This window comes from Dipodomys merriami, unplaced genomic scaffold, assembly GCF_024711535.1.
Source record: "Dipodomys merriami isolate MVZ:Mamm:240054 unplaced genomic scaffold, mDipMer1.0.p SCAF_10, whole genome shotgun sequence".
Lineage (NCBI taxonomy): Eukaryota > Metazoa > Chordata > Mammalia > Rodentia > Heteromyidae > Dipodomys > Dipodomys merriami.
In genome coordinates this window covers 28,558,721-28,578,263 of record NW_027202271.1, presented here as the reverse complement: position 1 = coordinate 28,578,263, position 19,543 = coordinate 28,558,721, and the positions used below count along the sequence as shown (strand labels likewise).

General features: G+C 42.7%; 1 protein-coding gene across 1 annotated transcript; it reads right to left on the bottom strand.

Moving 5' to 3' along the window:
* Positions 1 to 4,240: 4,240 nt before the first annotated feature.
* On the bottom strand, positions 4,241 to 18,537 carry Dyrk2 (dual specificity tyrosine phosphorylation regulated kinase 2). Its single transcript, XM_069988310.1, has 3 exons — positions 18,098 to 18,537; positions 17,314 to 17,462; positions 4,241 to 9,812 (listed from the first exon to the last, which is right to left on the bottom strand). Exons 1-3 carry the CDS (start codon positions 18,144 to 18,146, stop codon positions 8,211 to 8,213), a joined length of 1,800 nt encoding a protein of 599 aa, XP_069844411.1. The 5' UTR covers positions 18,147 to 18,537; the 3' UTR covers positions 4,241 to 8,210.
* Positions 18,538 to 19,543: the final 1,006 nt, after the last annotated feature.

Genomic DNA, 19,543 nt, shown 5'->3' with positions numbered 1-19,543 from the left:
CCCTTGAAGAGCAAGAGTATAAATTTTGTTAAAGTGTATCAATATACTGGTATAATTCTAGTACACTGGTTTTATTCTGTTATACACTGTTCTAACACTACTATTCTACACTGTTCTATCACACTGGTATTGTTCTAATTGATCTTATGTTATTACTACCATTATTAATCTTTTTTTTTTTTTTGCCAATCATGGGGCTTGAACTCAGGGCTTGGGCACTGCCCTTGAGCTTCTTTTGCTCAAGGCTAGCACTCTACCACTTGAGCCACAGCACCACTGCCAGCCTTTTCTGAGTAGTTTATTGGAGGAAAGAGTATCATGGACTTTCCTGTCTAGGCTGGCTTTGAACCTCAGTCCTCAGATCTCAGCCTCATGAGTAGCTAGGATTACAGAAGTGAGGCACCAGTGCCCAGCTTATTAATCTATTTCTATAGCTAATTAATCCATTAAATTTTATCATATGTTCATAAAGAAATATGACATATACCAGGATATTATCATAGTTTCAAATATCCACTAGGGATTTTGGAACATATCCTTTGCATGTAAAAGAAAACTAGACCATACCTGAGAAGGAAGGAAAGGAGGCAGAGGAAGTAACATAATGAGATTGCTTTCTAGGAGAATTTGTCTTATCTGACCTCCACAAATGCCTCTTTTCCCACATTTTCTATAATCTCTTAAAAGTTTCTGAAACTTTTTTGAACAAATGGGTAGATGAATTGAATTTTATTCCGTCCTCAAATATTCAGCAAAAGAAAATTTGCCAGTACTCCCTAATGGTAACCAGTTAACTCTTTCCTTGAACAAATTAGATATTATTAATTCCCTTTGTTGTAATGTAGCAACACAAACACCCCTCTCTGTACACTTGAATAGTTGTGTATTCTAAAGAACCTTCAATCCATTGTTTCATATAGTCATCTCTACTCTGGTCCATTTCTTGCCAACTTTTCCAATGGTCTTCCTTTTTCTACTCTTACCTTTCTCAGTACATATATACTAAAGACAGCAGGGGAGAGGCAATTTGCTAACAGGATGTTTTTCTTCTTAAAAATCCTGTTTGTTACCTTTGCCATAGGATAAAGACAACACCTACAGGGACTGGCATGGTCTGGTGCCCAGCCACCTAACAGCTTCATTTCACATCAGTTTTCTCATTCTCTGGGTTCCAGCCACTTGAACCTGCTCTTCTAGTTACCCTGCTCTTGCTCAGCTCAAAAGCCACTTATTTCTTAAGAAAACAATCTGTGATCCACACATACAACACAACTTCCCACTGCCATTGAGATACATGATACCACATGTTCTTCCTCCCTAGCAATTCTTTGTCTATAAATTTATACAATTCCTGTTTTCCCAACCAGTTAAAAAGTCCCTAAAGACAAGAACAATGTCTGTTTTGCTGAATACTACATATTCCTGGTGCTTACAACAGAACTTGGCCTGTCATCAGCATTAAATAAATTCTTAAATGCCATCTGTACTACATATTAATAAGGTTCTATTTCTTGGATATGCCTATATTTTAAAATCTAAGCCTACTTAAGCCAAATATCTAGTATATTGAATTTGAGGGAAAGTGATTGGGGGCAGTCTGCTTCAGATATAATGATGGCAAATGTGCCCAGATTTACACGTACATGCTACTTACTGAAGGTCTACGTAAATTAATCACATATCCCCCTCATACAACTGAAAACAATTCAGTAAGTGTTTACTTAAGTAATATGGACTTATTCATGGGCTTTGTTTTACCAATAAAATGGCTCATTTTTACAAATGAAATGGTCTTAATATTTAAAAACTCCTCAAAATAAGGTAATAACTTAGAATAAAAAGCAAGGAAAGACACAATATTTTGGTTTTAAAAATTGGTTTATTTACAATTTGGTATTTTAAAATTGTATCTGAAGTTTTAATTTTTCTCTATTTCCCTGGCAGGCATTCTCTACTTAAATATGGAAATGAAGGACAGGAAACCTGAGCACATTTTAATTAAAAAAGAGATTTACCTACTGCTACTATGACCAGTAAGATTTAATTCTGGATCCCTGAGAATAAAGTGTCAAAAATTGTATTTTCATATACTCAAAACAAAAGAAAAATGGAAACATGTAAGAACATAGAAAATAAAGAATAAAGCTACAATAATTAAACTCAGAGATGTCAATGTCACTCTTTTACAAATTAACTAAAAGGTATGTGGGCCAAAAAACTAAAATACACTCGTCCTCAATTTTTTTTGTCTATATTTTTAAAATCATGCAATATGTGGTTAGACATTTTCCTTTAGTATTTCAGACTGAAACTTCCTGTTACAACTAAGGTCCCAAATATTATAGCTTATACAAAGTTACTTTGAGGAAAGTCTGTCTTGAGATACCAAGGGAGGATAATAGCAACTCAAGGAATATCTGAGGATGGACTGATATTCATAGGATACCATGCAATGTGTGAAGGACACCTCTATTCTTTGTAAGGACCAGTGCTGTCTTGACACATGTGATATAAAGCATCCTTGTTCCTTCTAACTATAGATGGCTAGTTAATACTCGTCAGCTTTCTGCAAACGAGTAAATGTTAGTTCTTGGGTGTCCTCACTGAACTTACTTGAGATGCAAGAAAATACCAACTATCATTCCTCTCCCATATATATGCATATATATGTATATATATATATATACTTTCATATACATACACATATATGTATATATGAAATGTATTATGGATATTAAAATAGAAAACACTAAAACAGTAAGGCAAAGCCAAATCATAAACCAACCAAAGATTTTGCAGGAGGATGCCACTTTTTTATGTGTGGGCAACACACTGGCAGTGATTTTTCAGTCGGGGACAGTATCAAGTATTAACAATGACAAGTGTTTGTATAACGGGCAAAGAAAATGCAGTGCAATTCAAACTTTTATAAAAGCAAACAATAGTATGAAATAAAACCAGAATATCATTTCTTCTGATCACTCTGAATGCTCTTTCCAAACCAGAAAAGTGCTTTTAAAGAAAGACTGGTATCCATATCACCTAGTTACATTCTCTAGGGATGGTCTGAAGGCAACTTCGGAAATTTCCAAGATTTACTTGTATTGTTGGTTCTAAAAGAAAAGTGATTAAAGAGATTCAAGCAGAAAGTAACACCAATTAATCCAAGAAAAAGTTTTGAAAGATTTGATAAATAGAGAATGAGTGGGCAAGTACATTTTGTCATGGTCTGGTCTGGATAATATAAATCAAATTGCTGCTTTAGTGCCACCTTTCCACCTTAGAAATTAATGAAAATATCCTCTTAACTTTGGTTGGCTGGTTAGTAGTCTCATCTGTTTTACACTGCATATGAACTTTGAGAAGTCAAAATGGAAGTCTATATATAGCATAGTCTTGTCAAGACAAAAGTTAGACTTTGTAACTCTTAGGTATTTTCTTGCTTTAGCAAATCATACCATTGATGTAGGACACTACACTAAGGTATTTCCTTGGCTGTTGGTGGCAGGAAAGATGTAAATTAAAATGTGAGGTAATTCTTCCCACATGAAGGAAATTCTTGTGTTCATTATATCCCTACATCTGACAAATTACCAGAGCATCTGCTTGCCATCATCAATAGGAAAACTCTTAACTTGGTGTTAACTGAACTTGACATACCAGGAGCTAGTTGAACCTCACAGGCCTCATTTCTTGATTCAGTTATGATAGCACACGAAAACTCTCAAATGTGAACCATAGAGTACACACAAGTACAGAACCTGCAAAGGCATACACATTAAAAAGCTTGCGTGGTCACAGAGTGTTAACTGGCCAGAGCTTGTGCCCAGGAAGGAATGGAAACAAGTGGGGAAGAACTAACTAACAGACTCTGCACTGCTGGCTGTAGGACCACCTTCCAAGTTAAAAAAGAGGTCTGCAAGTCCTAGCATGATAGAGCATGGCAGATCCCATATAAAGCAAGTTTACATGGAAACATTAAAGGCAAATAGAGTAGCCTGAGGAAAGCAGGAGCTGTCCTCTAAAACCTTCGTGTTTCTGAACTTAGTATTTATGTATTTACCTTGAACTAATAAGTTACTGCTGATGAACTAACTAAGAGAATGGATTACTTTAACTTTTCAAGCCACTGATGCCAAACTTATCCATTTGGCATGTCCATTTTCTGCAGGCTGACAGACCAAGGATAATACAGGAAATAGATGAGGAGTTAAATTATAGTTAGAACAGGGGAGAAAAGTAAGGTAGGACATTAAAATTTTATTCTGAAATTATCTCTGGCCACAACAATAAAATTTAACAAATATTCACTAAACAGTCTTACTCCTGTCAGCAGCTGTACAATACATACAGTATCATAGAACTGGCCACTAGGATTAAAATCCACTAGAACATATTGTATGTTAAGTGGCGACAGCAGCATCTCACAAAAATTTTTACATACATATATACACAGTCCACATTCAACCATTTTCACATATTTTCAGTACACACAGTTGCAGCATATTACAGTCACGTGTCTAAGTTGTTGCTCGATAGAAACTCAAGCTACTGCCTAGACATAACTGTAGCAGTTGAGCTGAGTATAATTACAATTAATTTTATCTATGTCCATAGCAGAGAGATGTACAAGCCCCTAAGAAACAAAGAGTTCACAAATACTTTTTTTTAATGCTACCACAGCATTATGTTGGGCAATATTAAAACCTTTACCAACCAAATCCGTTTGTTTTTTTTTTTAAGTCTTCTGCTTACCAGAAATATTCTACATGAAAAAAAGTACAAAAAAAAATGAATGCTCTCTTTAAAATAACTCACACTTTTTTAAGATTCCAATATGGCCCAATGCTACTGATGCCGAAAGTGTTTTTTGAACATTCTGATGGAGTCATTTAACATGACTTCAAACCACCTATTAAGTTTAAAAGTGGCTTAAGTGCCTTGCACCCAAGGTGTAAAAATCCCTGGCCATCCTTACTAGAAGCCAGGCACATATAAAAGGAATGCACTTTGGTTCATACCAAATGCCCTGGGATTAATCACACTATAAAATTAAATGGTTTGAGGTAAATTTTTACAAATACAGTTGATTTTTGTCTAGTGTTAGCATAACAAAAAATATCTTTTAAAAAATCAGTCTGATGTTAAGATACAATAAAGACCATCTTTAACCCCTTAAACACAGGAATTCCCTCATTCAGCGCCTGACAATGAAATTCACGCCTTATGGTTTCTATTAAGGCCTGTAACTAGATATTTAAGACAGATGTATCTTTGCAGAGGTGGGTTCCATCCTTCCTACCTAGTATTCAAACAGTTAAAGAGGCCAAACAATGCATGCCCCACAACATGGCATTCAGAACAAAAGGCACATTGTTAACACTAAGGGCACAATTTCTCTTCTACTATTAATCTACACTGTCTTGCATCACTGCTGTTCCACTGCTGTAGCGACACACACTTATGTGGTAATGAACACTCTGGTGTGCAAGAAATGGAGCCAGATGAGACTGCAACCAAAGACAAGACGACGCTGTGCCATTCTTAAGTCTGAAAACAGCTCAGACATCCCTAGACAATGGGAACCTGTGAGACTGCTTCCAAGCCAACTCCTACTAGCCTATCAGAGCCCTTTATTTACTTTTTAAAAGTCAACAAGATGCCACATTTTTTTTTGTTTTTGACATTACAATCAAACTTGAAACTTGAAAAAGCAGTTTATTACTAAATGCTAAAACATGGGGCTTTTGTGACTAAAGGATATTGTACTGTATTTGGACAAAAGAAAAAAAATTTTTTAAGCCCCATAGCACTGCACATTATAGTTTGGCTTCAAAGTTTCCGGTCACATTTGTGAATAAAGACAGACACAAATGCATTGCTGGCATCTCAGGAACCAGTTTTGTGTGGAAGGGGAAAGTAAAGCAGTATTAGACCACTTATACATTTTCACATGTACCATGTTACAGGGAAGTTGGTAATGGCAGGCTCAGGTTCATAGATTTAAACTTACATGTGCAAATGAGAGTGGAGATGGAGGAGGAGCGTCATAAGGAGAAAATAGCTTTTCATACGGTTTTATTTTAATGATCTAAAGAAAATAACCATCATAAAGAGGTTCGTGGTTTTACACCACCACCAAACTAAGGCTTATGAATGTTATGCCTTTAAGCTGAAGTTTGAATAAATACACAAATGGTAAGTCCTCTAAGCCACTGATGGGGGTATTGTCACATGAGCATTACTTAAAATGTAATTTACTAACATTATTGCACTTTCAAGGGTTACACAGCAATGTGTACAATATGCTAAAGAATTTGACTAAGGGAAATTAGCTACAATTTCTAAATACAGAAGTACAAATTACTTTATCAGTGACACCCTTAAAGCAAGAAGCGACATCATTATCTTATCAATAAGTTAACCTTATTACTGGGTTTTTTTTTTTTTGGCAAATATCTGAAATATTTCCTGAGCATATTTTTCCACCATCAACTGGCAAGGTCTCAAGAGAAGTAAAATGTTTTGTTGTAAATGACATTATTTTTTTAAAGTAAAAGGAACTGTAGAATTAATATTCAAAGAACTTAACCGGAAACTTTCTTGGCCTCACTGGGGACCGTGCCTTAAGTACTTGTAAATCAGTTTACAGGCAATACAATAATATCTGTGCATATAAAAGATTATTTATCCTAATTTATACTACCCCAAACCCATTATCCAAACAGGCAGAAATCTTTCTATATTAAATTGCACATACTAAAGAACTTTATCCACGTGCCTTGATATTGATATATTTCACTGTTCATACCTTAGTGATAAAATACTGAAAATTTCACTGTGAAAATAAGCATTATTCAGAGAAGAAAATATTCTTTTACCTAACTAACTCTCAGTTACTTTTCCAGGTAAAGTGTCATTTCCACATAAAACAGTCAGTGCAATCCAAAAGAAAGTAAAATAAAATAGAGGAATGTAATTTCCATGATTCTTCTAATGATAAAAAGGGTAAGTCAAACCATTTAACTTGCAGTTGAACTTCTCCTCTTTTCAAGGTGTTGTTAAACCTGGCCTTACTGAATGACCAAGGTAACTTCTGCTCACCAAGAGGATTTTTCAACCATCTTTCTTTTTAAAGAAAGAGTTACTTTCCCGGGCTAAGAGAACCTTACAGTGGCACCTAAAAAGTGTGATTTCACTCTAATCTGCTAAGTCTTTCTTCTTTGGAACTATGGAAACTCTTAAGTAGCTAGGCTGCTATCCTTTTTTAAAAATTGGAGTATGAAAGGATGGTCACAATCACAGCCGAAATGTCTCTTTCGGTGTTAACAGTCTGGGATATATCGCCAAAGGAAGAAGGCAAACTAGACGTGGGCAGCAGATATGCAGTAAAAGGGGAACAGAGAGAAGAGCAAGGAGAAGGAAGGAACCATCGCGGAGTCCATGTCTAAAATTAGGTGCAAAACCAATTCTGTGATAGGACGCTTCTTGCAAAAACAGCTTGCCAATCCTATTAGAAAATTTGGAGACACACACATTTCCATTTCTATTTGTCCACTAAATGCTGCTCTGCTAGTTTTTAGAGTGTCAGACTGCTAAGTGGGCAATTTAAACGCTGGGGATCTTAGGGTGTGGTTTTTGTTAGCACATCATTTTCACTTTGACCATTCTCCCTCCTAACTGCCACCAACACCCAGACTTACTTCTTGGAAGATGGCAGCAAGACATGCTAAACCTGTGCACGAAACTGATACATGGAGAGACCAGGAGGGCCTTACAGGGCCACCTCCCAGGGGGTATATGAACCATGGAAACATAGTGAATGTCTGACCAATCTGTAAAAGCACGGCAGTGATGTAGTAACCAATGGCCTGCCACTGATGTTATTTCTCTGCCACACTAAATACAGTAAGGCTCATCGTACTTTTTGAACACACACACGCACACGCACACGCATATGCACACACACACACACGCACACACACACACAAAGAAAAACGGTTTCAGAAAGTATAAAAACTTAAAGCATTGTCCCCATGTATTTTATAAAAACAAAACAAACGACTGTCTTACATCAAAATTAAGTGCTGAAAAGATACAAATGAGTCGAGTTATTGAGCAAATAAAAACAGGGCTGAGCTACTCCTTTCAACCCAGTAAGGCTCAGCTATGTCGTATCTTTCAGATTACCAGCGTCAGGGGACTGGAGCTCAGCTCACGAGTTTTGGCAACACTGTCCTCTGCTGAATATTCCCATTGGCATCTGTCATTTGTGCCAAATTCGTCCTCAGTTTGGAAGCTGAGCTGGAAGGTGGAGGTAACTTGGAAATCGACGTGATAGCACCAGTGCTCTCCGGTATCCTTTTCACTGATGTCTTCTCCCCGGTTGGAGGCTTTGGCAACCTCCTCCGGAGCCAGGGGTGCCTTAATGCCTGGCCTGGGGTCATGCGTACTGCAGGATCCCATTCTAAACACTGTTTTAAGAAGTCAAGGAAAAGAGGATCATCACATCCCTTCAGTGCATTCCCCCACTCTCTGCTCTCTGGTGGGCCCCTCAGTTTCCCTCTCCGAGAACGGCCTCCGTTGAGGACCACAGAGCCATCTGACAGAGTCGTGACAGTGCAGTAGCGGGGATAACCCTTGGAGCTCACAAAATTTTTGGCTCTTTTGGACGCGTCCAGGAGTTTCTGGGAGGGCATGCCCAACAGTTCAATCATACAGGCCAGCTGGTCTCCTTCATCTTCCCCAGGCAAGAGTGGGTAACCTGTCAGGAGCTCTGCTAAAATGCAGCCCAGGCTCCACATATCAATAGGCATGCCATACCTGGCCCCAAGGATCACCTCCGGAGCCCGGTAAAAGCGCGACTGGATGTAAGTGTAGACACGCTGATGCTCATAACAACTGGAGCCAAAATCAATCACTTTAATACTGCTTCTACCCTGCTGCTTTAACAAAATGTTCTCGGGTTTAAGGTCACAGTGAATTATTCTATTTTTGTGCAAAGCATCCAAGCACTGTAGAATCGAGTGGGCAAACTTCCGGACCAAAGGCAGGCTAAAGCCCTGGAATTTATTCTTCTTGATGAGCTCATAGAGGTTCATGCTCAGCAGCTCAAATGTCAGGCAGATGTGGTTTCGGAAGGTGAAATTCTCCAGCATGTGGATGACGTTCATGGTGTTGTCCTTGTCTTGCTTCCGCAGATGTTCCAGAATTCGAATCTCCTCCGCTGCCTGTCGGTGGAAGCGTTTCTCATTCCGCACCATCTTCAGGGCCACATGCTGGTGGACTTTATGGTCATAGGCTTTGACCACTTGCCCAAAACTCCCCTTCCCGATGACCTTGAGGACTTCGTACCTGTAAGCCACATGATCATGGGGCACCTGTACATATGATCCCTGGTCATCGTCATAGCCACCATTGTTGGGTCCACCTGTCATGCCCTGCCGCTTCTTTGCATTTGGACCCAAGAAGTATATCTCAGGGTAGCTGAAAATCTCGTGGTGTTCAAAGGCCGTTAGTTTTTGCATGTATTGCTTCATTGCTTGTTCAGGTGTCATGGGGGTAGCTTTCACCTTCCCCATGCTTTCCAGAGACTTCAGAGAGGTGGAGCTCCCCTGCCGCCTGTGAATGCTCTCTAGCTGCCGCTCTGACACCACCGGCAAGCCTGTCTTGCCCACGGTCGTAAGCCCATTTGGTTGTGTGGTGAGCACTGTCCTCTTGTTACTATTATCCTCAAACAACTGCTGAACCTGGATCTGGCCGTGGCTGCTGACGTGCAGGTGATCATTCATTGTGTGCTTACTGCCACCAATCTGAAATTCAGACAGGACATGTGAGTAGAACAGAAGAGGTCTGCCTGCCTGGTTCAAATGTGACTTTGTAAGTCAGCCCTCACCCTCAACTTTACAAAATCCAATTTGGTTTGATTCCATAAGCAGAAATAGTTTTACAAAGTGAAAGGGGTCACCCAAGAAAGACCCCACGAATGCCCGGTGGAGGGAATGAATACCACACTGACAGACTGATTCAATAAAGATGAGAGTAAGGCTAGGAAGCACAGGCCACACCTGACAGACAAGTAAGTTTGCTGTATATAACCAGGATCCTTAAGGATTCGTTCTCCATGGAGGCTGAGACCAATGTGTCTTGGTCATTATCCTATCCCTAGTATTTAGTTCCAGGCCTGGTACATCATGGGTGTGCCACCCAATCTACATTTAAGATAAAAATAGAACAGGATGCAGGAAGAATCTAACACTGTTCCCCACACCCACTGTCAGCACCTTCCATACCTCATTTGGTACTTTTATCAACATGAGGACATGGACCATCCCTGTCTTGTGTACTCTTTCTCCAATATGTAGACCTATTCTGCAAACACCTTCTCACCAGCAACTTTCTCTTCCCTGAAAAACTGATTAAACCCAGGAACATACACAAGACCCAGTGCTGAAGTTACAATGTGCTTTTAGCTCAAAAGATCCCCATGTGGACATGCACTATAGTTATCTTGTAAACCTCTAACCTATTTTTAAGTTTCTGGGAGTTACTGACTATAATGACCATTTAAGGCCACTCAGCCCAACAAACCAAGCAACCACCACACTGCTGGGGCCTTCTTTCTGTCTAGGGCTCAGCAATCTTTTGAGACAGAGGCTTCTGGGATGCTCTACTTTCCTATAAAGAATACAAAGAAGCAATTTCTATTTCAGACACAAACACCATCCCTGAACACCATCCCTGCTGTCCAAATAAAACAGACAGGGTAAGCCAAAAACTCCTTTTCTTTCCTCTAAGCAGCATACTATGCAATTTTTACGTGACATACCAAAGATCAATGTATCATTCACAATTCATCTCATTTATTTAATATTAACGTCAGTTTAGCCACACAGGAGCAATGTACCCTGACTTTCAAAAGCTTAGGACATAACTAGTTAAAGTCCTGTGTTACCATTTTGCTTATTTTTTCTGTTATCCTTTACTAAACTCCCTACCTCTCAGAGAAAAGTGAAGAAGAAGAAAAGTTTGCTGTGGAAATAGCACAGTAATTTGAGAAATGGTTTGAGAATACTTGAATTGTAAAATGAAATTCTAAATCCTTCCTACTAGCAGATGAAACCCACATTTTAACTGACACGTAACAGGTATAATGACCATCTTTAGAATGAGGGTTCTTTCCACTTCTAAAACAAAGTAGAAGCTAGTACTTGGGCCTGTCTGACCATGACTTCATAAACTTGGGACTTTTATTTCTCAGAGATTTTTCGATTTTTAGTTGGGCTCTTTTAAGTCATAGATAATGCTCCAAGCTAAGTGACCTTATATTTATTAAGATAGCTGGACAGGTTATTCATCTTCATCCTAGGATAAAATATATTAAAAGATGTATTAGGAATGTTTTAAGTATATATAAAACCGGTTAAAGGCTTGTTCAGTGTTTTTCTTCCCAAGCCTCATCCTCTATATTCCTATTAGTTTTTCAAATCCCAGGGGGAAAAAAAGGACCTGAAATTTGAAATACATGTCTCCTGAAGAACTGTTTTCTTCAGGCCAGGATAGAGGTATTTGGGAAGAATAAAACCAATGTTACTTGTATACATGCTATAGAAAGAATCAAGTTTCATTAAAGACAAAGCTACGGCTGTAAGGATTCCTAAAATGTAACTAAGCAAAACTTTTAACATGATAAATTCACTGTGAGTTTTACTACAGCAAGATTTTTTTTTCATAATTAAAAAATGAGATAGGAAGGGATGGGAAGGGGAAACAAAGGAGGAGGCAACAACACTTGATAAGAAATGCACTCAGGGCTGGGAAGGTGGCTCAGTGGTAGAGCGCTTGCCTTGCATGCTTGAGGCCCTGGGTTCGATTCCTCAGCACCACATAAGCAAAAAAAAAAAAAAAAAAAAAAGAAATGCACTCATTACCTTGCCCATGTAATTGTAACCCCTTTGTACAGTATTTTCACAATTTAAAAAAAATGTACTCATTGCTTTACTCATATTGTAACCCCTCTGTACAGCATCTTTACAATAAAATAAAATTTAAAAAAAGAAAAAAAAGGTATCAAATATAACCAGAATGAGAGAATTTATCCCCTCCCCCTCCCCCCAAAAAAACCCTGGACCATCTCTCTCTCCATCTTTCCTTGGTCTCTTTTTCCCACATCAACTATTAGTTCACTTGCCCTTAGGTAGGGTCAAGCATCAATCTCTCTCATTTGCTTTATTTTTTTTTAATCCCCACAATCCTTCCACAGTGATCCAGAGGTGAACCAAAGTTTCAGTACCACGCATGAAATGAATCGGCAAAATCCTATAGCTGACCCTCAGAATCCATGTCTGCTAGGTTCAAGATACATGCTTATGGGCTAATCAGAGCCCTCTCCAAGAGGAAATTCACACTCAAGATTTTTCTATCAAATGGTTACCTCCTCTCATATGCTTCAATTTTTGTTAAACAGAAGACTTCCCCTCAGCATACACATACTCTAGTTGTACAGACCTGTGAGTCCTTGGCACTAGTTACCTGGAATGATCTCTCAACATCTCCCTCACCTTCCCAAATCACCCCAAAGCCTCCTGACTGTCTATCCACTCAGGTCATCATTTCCACCTTACATTCCTGTCATCTTGGCAGACTGGAATGGCCTCAAAACACTGCTTTGGAACCTAAAATTCTTCAAATTTCTTCCCAACATAATGCTTCTAGAGTGCCAGCTTACAAGTGTCAATGTGAGACTGCTCATGCTTCTGTTCATGGACCAAAGATGCACTCCATTTCCTCAACTAATGCAAAACTTCCCAGTAAGGACACAAGGTTCTAATGTAAAGCCTAAATTACCTGGGCCCTTTCAATCTCACCTACCACTGTTACCCTTCTCTCCAAAAAGGAAGCTGAATTCCCCTAAGGCCTGTGGAAACACCATGCTCTTTTAGACAATTATTTCTAATGAGGTCACATCATAGAAGCCCAGAGATTTTCAGTTCAATACATATGATATGAATGTCCAATAACATTCATTAACAATGGTGTGACCATCGGCAATTTATTTATTGTCCTGTTTTTCAAGAAAAGAAAAAAAAAGAAAAGAAAACATAACAAAGCTACTTTAATAGGGCTCTAAGGAGGATTAAAAGGCAATATGTACGAAGTGTTTAGTATCATACTTAGCAAGTGAGAGCTATGTATCATTCTTTGCAAAAGCTTCCTGGAATGTCTTTCCTATTACCATCTAAATGATAAGTTCAACTCACTCTTCAGTGCCAGCCTGGTTCAACTCTTACCTCCTCTGATCCATGACACACCTACTTCTGTATTTGTAGTACACTGAAATATCACTAATATTTACTACATTTTACTATAATTGTTTTAACATCAATTTCATCCACCTGGCTGAGAACAATTCCAGGGCAAGGTCCCCTGTATACTTTTTAAGTCCTTACGAACTACAGTAAATACTCAATAGTTATCTAGTGAATAGGAGCACACATGACAGTCCTTAACTCTCTTGCAGGTAAGGGGTATTTTTTCAAAATAAAACATGAAGTCAACATTCAGGGTGTTGAAAAATGTCCCTGGTGCCCTAAGTCACAAGACATTAGGCTTGCAGTACATTGGTACACTGGCAGAGATTTAGTGGTAAAGGGCAGTGAGTTAAAAAGCACATGCAGCAGAAACAGAGACTAAATACATAAGAGCCACATGTGGATCTTTACACTTTCTAGATATTTAAGTCACTTGAAGAGGAATAGCAGTGGCTTATGCTTGTAATCTTCACTACTCAGGAGGCTAGGACTTGGAGAACTAAGGTTTGAAGCAAGCCTAGGGCAAAAGAATACACTTGCCACCATCTTCAATCAACCAGCAAAATGTCAGGTTGTAGGTATGGCTTAAGTATTAGAGGTTCCAGACATGAGTGAACAAGGATGCCAGAGGAATGTGAAGCACTGAAACCCTAAACAAAATAATGAGAGTCATTTGAGAGCTTTAGTGAAAAGAAAAAAAAGACTTTGAATTTACAGCATTGCAGGACTCTGAACTCACAACCAAACTGAAAAGCATGATTAATTCTTCTATGAAACAAACAAAAAAAATTTACACAGAGGGGAACTAGGAAAGCCAGAATATTTCCAGGAGATATATATATATGTATATCTATCTATATATATATAGATAGATATACATATATATAGATAGATAGATATAAATATATATATGATGTTTATATATATGTATACATATATATGTATATATATCATATATATGACACATATATGTATATATCCACATCACAAACAAGGATATTGAATATTAAAGCCTTTCACTCTCACTCAAGCCTCTTGGAATCAGAGATCATGACTTATTCCTGTTTGCTAATGTCTAACACTGTGTGTCACATTTAAATTATACAGCAGATGAATTAATGTAATGATCTAAACACCCTCAAATTGGATGGATAAAGGCTAAAACAGAGACACCTACAAAAGCCTCTTCTGACCATGAAAGACCTAGTATTAAAACTTATGTGAAATTAACAGTTTCATGAGCTTGGTACTTTGAATCTAACAGAAAACAAGTGCTGCTACTTCTGGGTGTTTTAATACTTCTTTGAAGTCATCTTAGGAATATTATGTAGTGTTATAATAAAAGTGAGTCCAGAAACACCACAACTTAAGTTGACAGACCCTGAGTCAGATGTCTACTTTTTTTTCTTTAAAATAATACTACTTTTAAAAATATTAACTTTACATCTTTAATTCTAATTATTTTATAAGGGTAAAATTTATAATTATAGAGTGCTTTAAACACTGGAAGTTGAGAAAAGTGATGCAAATATTAATAGTACAGAATTTTAAAAGGTTAGTATATTAATATTTCCCACATGACATTAACAGAAAAAAAAAACTTAACAGGAACCAAGATATTTATTAGGCATAATTTTAGGACAAACAGAAATAAACTAAGTAAATAAAGATACTCAGGGGCAGAAAAGAAAGGGAAGTGGGAAATTCCAAAGCTGATAATCTTCCTAATCACATATTTACCTTCCCACTATATCATTTACAAGGGAAAATATGGATATGTTCCTCTGAAAAGATCATTTTTCTCTCCTCTCTGTAATGATCATTTCTCTGCACTTATTCAACAACAGTTCTTCCCAGGTGTAGATGCTCTAGAATTATAATGTAAAACCTTGTAAGAACAGACAGACCTCTGAGAATATGAATCTGTGATAGTTCCTGCATTTATAATAAAGCTAATACAATTCCTAGAATCAGTCATGCCAGGTAGTTTATTAAAACCAGACTCCAGGAGTGTGTGGGGTTATTAATATGCATTACTCTGTGTTGACTAGGGACTCCTCACCAAGCAGCTAACTTGTGGAGTTTGGCATCGTCATCTAAAAAGGAAGGAGCAGAACCAGATAAACTCTGTGTGTGCCAAACTTGCCTGTTCTATGAAATCAAAACTAAACAACACCTGAAACCCAAATTCCCACTTTCAAAACCAAGCATCTAAGGATCAACAGCACACTGAAGTTTACACTTAACACAGGTAAATCTGACACATGCCACAGCAAAACACCAGCACCCATCATTAGAAGTACTGAGAAAACATGCGCTTCTTTCCCTCTCTGGCACACCATACACAGACTATCCCCTCCATTGGAAACTTTTGTTTTCTCTAATTTCATTACATATTTCAATTGCACAGAGCCTCTGATCAAGTAACCCCTTTCCTTACAAAATTGTAAGCCAGATGCAAACCAAATACTTCTTTCCCAGTTCACATCATGTCATGTGATTACATCAACACATGGAAAAAAACTGGATGTTATATTTTCCAAACTGTCAGATGAATCTAAACCAAACCAAACCAAAAAAAAAAAACACACACACACACAAAAAAACAAAACCATGACTCCTAAAACCAATAGCAGTTACTCAACTATATCACTGTGAAGAGAATATAATCAGCAATACACAAAATCATCCATCCTACCTGCACACTCTCTCCCTTTCATCAACCCACATTAATTTCTGTGTAATAAATTCCTAGCCCCTAGGACTAGACGTGTCAAGAAAAAAGAACGGTGAAAGAACGTTTTCTAAGCAACCTGTCTACACTTCCCCAGGTCCAACAGGCACAACTACAGTCTAGACATCCTAACATACATTCTCCTCTGACAAACAAGTTTCTAGGGAACAAGTGAACCCCACCCCCACCCCCTAGGAACACTCCCTTACAGGCTACATACAAATGGTCTTTTCTGTAAGAGTTCAACTCTCTCTTGGCCAACAAAACCCTATCTCTAGCAAGCATCTCTCCCAAAGAACCATCTTAGGGGTGTCCTGTGAAAGATTTGAGATATAAAAGAAACCTTGGAAACTATCCATTATGCCCTTGACCACCTACCTCCTTTAGGCTGGTGGGCACCAGGCAAGGGTAGTCCCTGGGAGCCAAGATAAGCTCACCTGCCAATCTCTGCAGCCACCAGCTCCATGCTGGGCTCTCTAGGGAAGACCACAGCACCTGCCAGGTGCCCTTCCCTTGCTGGCCACCTACAAAGCGAAGCTGGCCCTTTCCTTCTGAATAATATCCAACTACAGATTCCTGCAGGGGTGGCTTGTTTTGACTGCTGCTGTGGCTCTTATTTTTGTTCATGTTAATTACAATTTCTGCTGTGCTCAAACCTGTAGCCCTCATAAAACATGCTTACACACGCGGGGGACAATTGGCGGTGCTCCCTACTGGCTGAAGCCAGGCCTTAAAAGACTCTTTTGGGGATCGATTTTCCGGGCAGGGCGGCCTGGGCTGTCCCCTAACACAGATCTGTTTCTATAAATACTTACTACCCACGGGATGGGGGGAGGAGGGTGTTTACCGGGCTGGGAGCTCTAGGAAGCTAGGGTGGAAAAAAAAGAAAGAAAAAAAGAAGAGGGTGAGGGGGGGAGAGAGAGGGAAGAAAAGTGGCAAAGAGGAAGTCCCAAGGAAGAGGAGCTCAGGGGTGGGCGGGCTCCGGAGGGGAAATGAGGGGCCCACGCCACGAATCTTCCTTTGTGGCTGCAGCTTTGGGTTCGCCCAAGTTACAGAGGGCGGCGTCGAGGGAGGACAGGATCCTGGCCAGGGGCGTGGAACCGTCTGCACTTCGCCCTCTATCCTCCCGGCCCGGCATCACCACCCCAAGTCTGGGGGATTTCTGGCTTAGGCTCCACGTTCCCACACCTCCCCCCGTCTTCCCCCCCCCTCCTCCCCACGGTTCTACGGACTGCCCCCAGCCCAGCCTTCCCGCGGGCCGGGTCTCACCGTGAGGGCTGTGGCTGCAGCGTTGCTGGCCCGGAGAGGTGGCAGGCCGATGGGGGAGGACGGGCCGGTCCCCACTCCGCTCCTGGTGGCCCCCGCACCGAGCCCCGGAGAAGCTTGAAGCTGGCGAATGGCACTGTCCCCTCCTCGGCCTGAGAGTCACACGCACGAGAGGAGACAAAAGAGGGTCAAAGGGGGGGTGTGCGGGGAGGGGGGAGCCACCCAGATCCTCCCCCCCGACACCCCGATGGGCAGCGAAGTCCCCGCTCCCGGGGAGAAGGCGGAGGGAGCGCCGCGCGCGCTGCCGCAGGGCGAGCGGGGGGCGTCGGGGCTCCCGGGCGCGCACCCCCGCACCCACCACCCCCGGGCGGGGCTCCGGCAGCTGCAAAGTTAAGTCGGGCCCCGGCGCGCGAGTTCGCCACCCGGCGCGGAAGCCCAGGCGGGGCCGGGGTTTCTCGGCCCACGTTGCAAGCTGAGTAGGAGAGCGATTTGGGGGGGGTGGGGGGGGAAGCAGAGGAGGGCGCCGCGGCGTCGCCAGGCTCGGGACCCGAGGGGGAAGCAAGCTCGGGGAGAAGGGCTCCCCGCGGGGCCGCCCTGGGCCCGCGTGCAACAATGAGCACCCGCAGCTCCCGCGTACCGCCCCGCCGACTTTGTTCGAGGTCCCGCAGACGGCGGTTCACCCCCCCCCCCCCCCGCCGCCAGGCGAGGCCGGAGCAGGCCCCGCGGGCACCGACGGGCCAGGCGGAGGGCGGGCGGGGGGTCGATGCGGGAACCCGGCCTTCCTTACCGGTCGGGTAGGCGGCGGGAGCGGCGGCCGAAGGTTTCCTGGTTAACATGGCCGCTGAGGAGGAAAATGCATTTCCAGGCTGCCGTCTCCGTCGCCGGTCCCGCTGCTACTTCTTGCAGCGGCCGCCGCCGCCGCCGCCCGGACGTCCCTCCCGCGGGTCTCCGGCGCTCCCTCGCCGCCTCGGGTCAGCTACAGCCAGACACACACAGCGCGCTGCATCCCCCCGGCCCGGGCCCGCCGCCGCCGCCAGCCCCCCGCTCTCCTCCTCGCCGCCGCCGTCCTCCTCGTCCTCGGGCGGCTGCAGCAACCCCCGGCCCGTGCACATGCCTCGCCCTCCCCTGCGCGCCACGGGGCCTCCCCGATTCCCTCACATAGGGGCGCGGGGAGCGGCGGCGGGCTGCGCCGCGAGGACCGACTGGCTCGGGAGCCTCCTCCCGGGCCCGCGCGCGCACGCGCACTGGCGCGCGTACACACACACACACACACACACACACACACACACACACACACACACACACACAGCGCCCGACCCGGGAGGAGGACAGCCCCGCCCCCGCGCGCAGGCCACGCCCTCGCCTCCCCCCACCCATGCCGGGGCCCGGGCCACACGCGCTCACCGACGCCCCATCCCCCTCCCGGCTACTCCGGGGAGCCCCTCCCCGCCTTCCGATTCTCTGCAGAGCCGCCCCTCGGCTCCCCGGGAAAACTCTGCAGCCCCCGGCCGCACTCCGCCTCCCCCGCCTCCGGCCATCTGCTTTGCTCTTCCCCGCACCCCCCTCCCCAAATCCTTCGGTTCTCCTCCTCCCCCCCCCCCAGCACGATCGTTTCCCCTCCAGGCCTGCGACGCCCCTCCAGTGCCATACGGCGCAACCTACCATAGCTGCCCTCCTACCGAAATCGCTGCAGAGACCCCTCCCCTAACAAGCGCCCCCCCAAACACGAGCCCACTGGCGGCTTCGAATGGCTGCTCACAAACAATACCGCCCTCCCCCCCCCCCGCCGGCCCCCGGGACCTCAACACCTCACCGTCCCCCAGTGTGTCATGTAGATAACTTAGTTGTGCCAGGGTCACCTCGGAGCGTCAGGCCCAGGGAGGGGACGGTCGCCGAGCTAGGTGACAGCCGAGCATGGGCAAAGGAGGGGCTGCCAGCCAGTCACACACACACACACTCACACACACTCCTGGATTTACTGACACCGAGTGACCGCTCTCCTAGTCGCTAGGACCCGGGGAGGCCGAGAGGCGCGTGTGGACAGCAGCTGGGGGAAGCAGTTGGCTGCGGGTTGCTAGGCAAAAATAAACATCGGAGACACCTCCCATTTCCTTACAACTCGGAGCCTTTCCCCTGTGTGGCCGCTGGGAGAGACACACCTTCCTTTCAGCTCTCTGGCTGCCTGGGAGCGACACGTCTAATTCCTTTCATCCTCCCAGAAGATCTTTCATTC

Coding starts and splice junctions, on each gene's coding strand:
- Dyrk2 (XM_069988310.1), bottom strand. CDS start 18,146: ATGTTAACCAGGAAACCTTCGGCCGCCGCTCCCGCCGCCTACCCGACC. Junction 17,463..18,097: donor TCCCGCCGCCTACCCGACCG/GTAAGGAAGGCC, acceptor TGTGACTCTCAG/GCCGAGGAGGGGACAGTGCC. Junction 9,813..17,313: donor CTGCAGCCACAGCCCTCACG/GTGAGACCCGGC, acceptor TCTGAATTTCAG/ATTGGTGGCAGTAAGCACAC.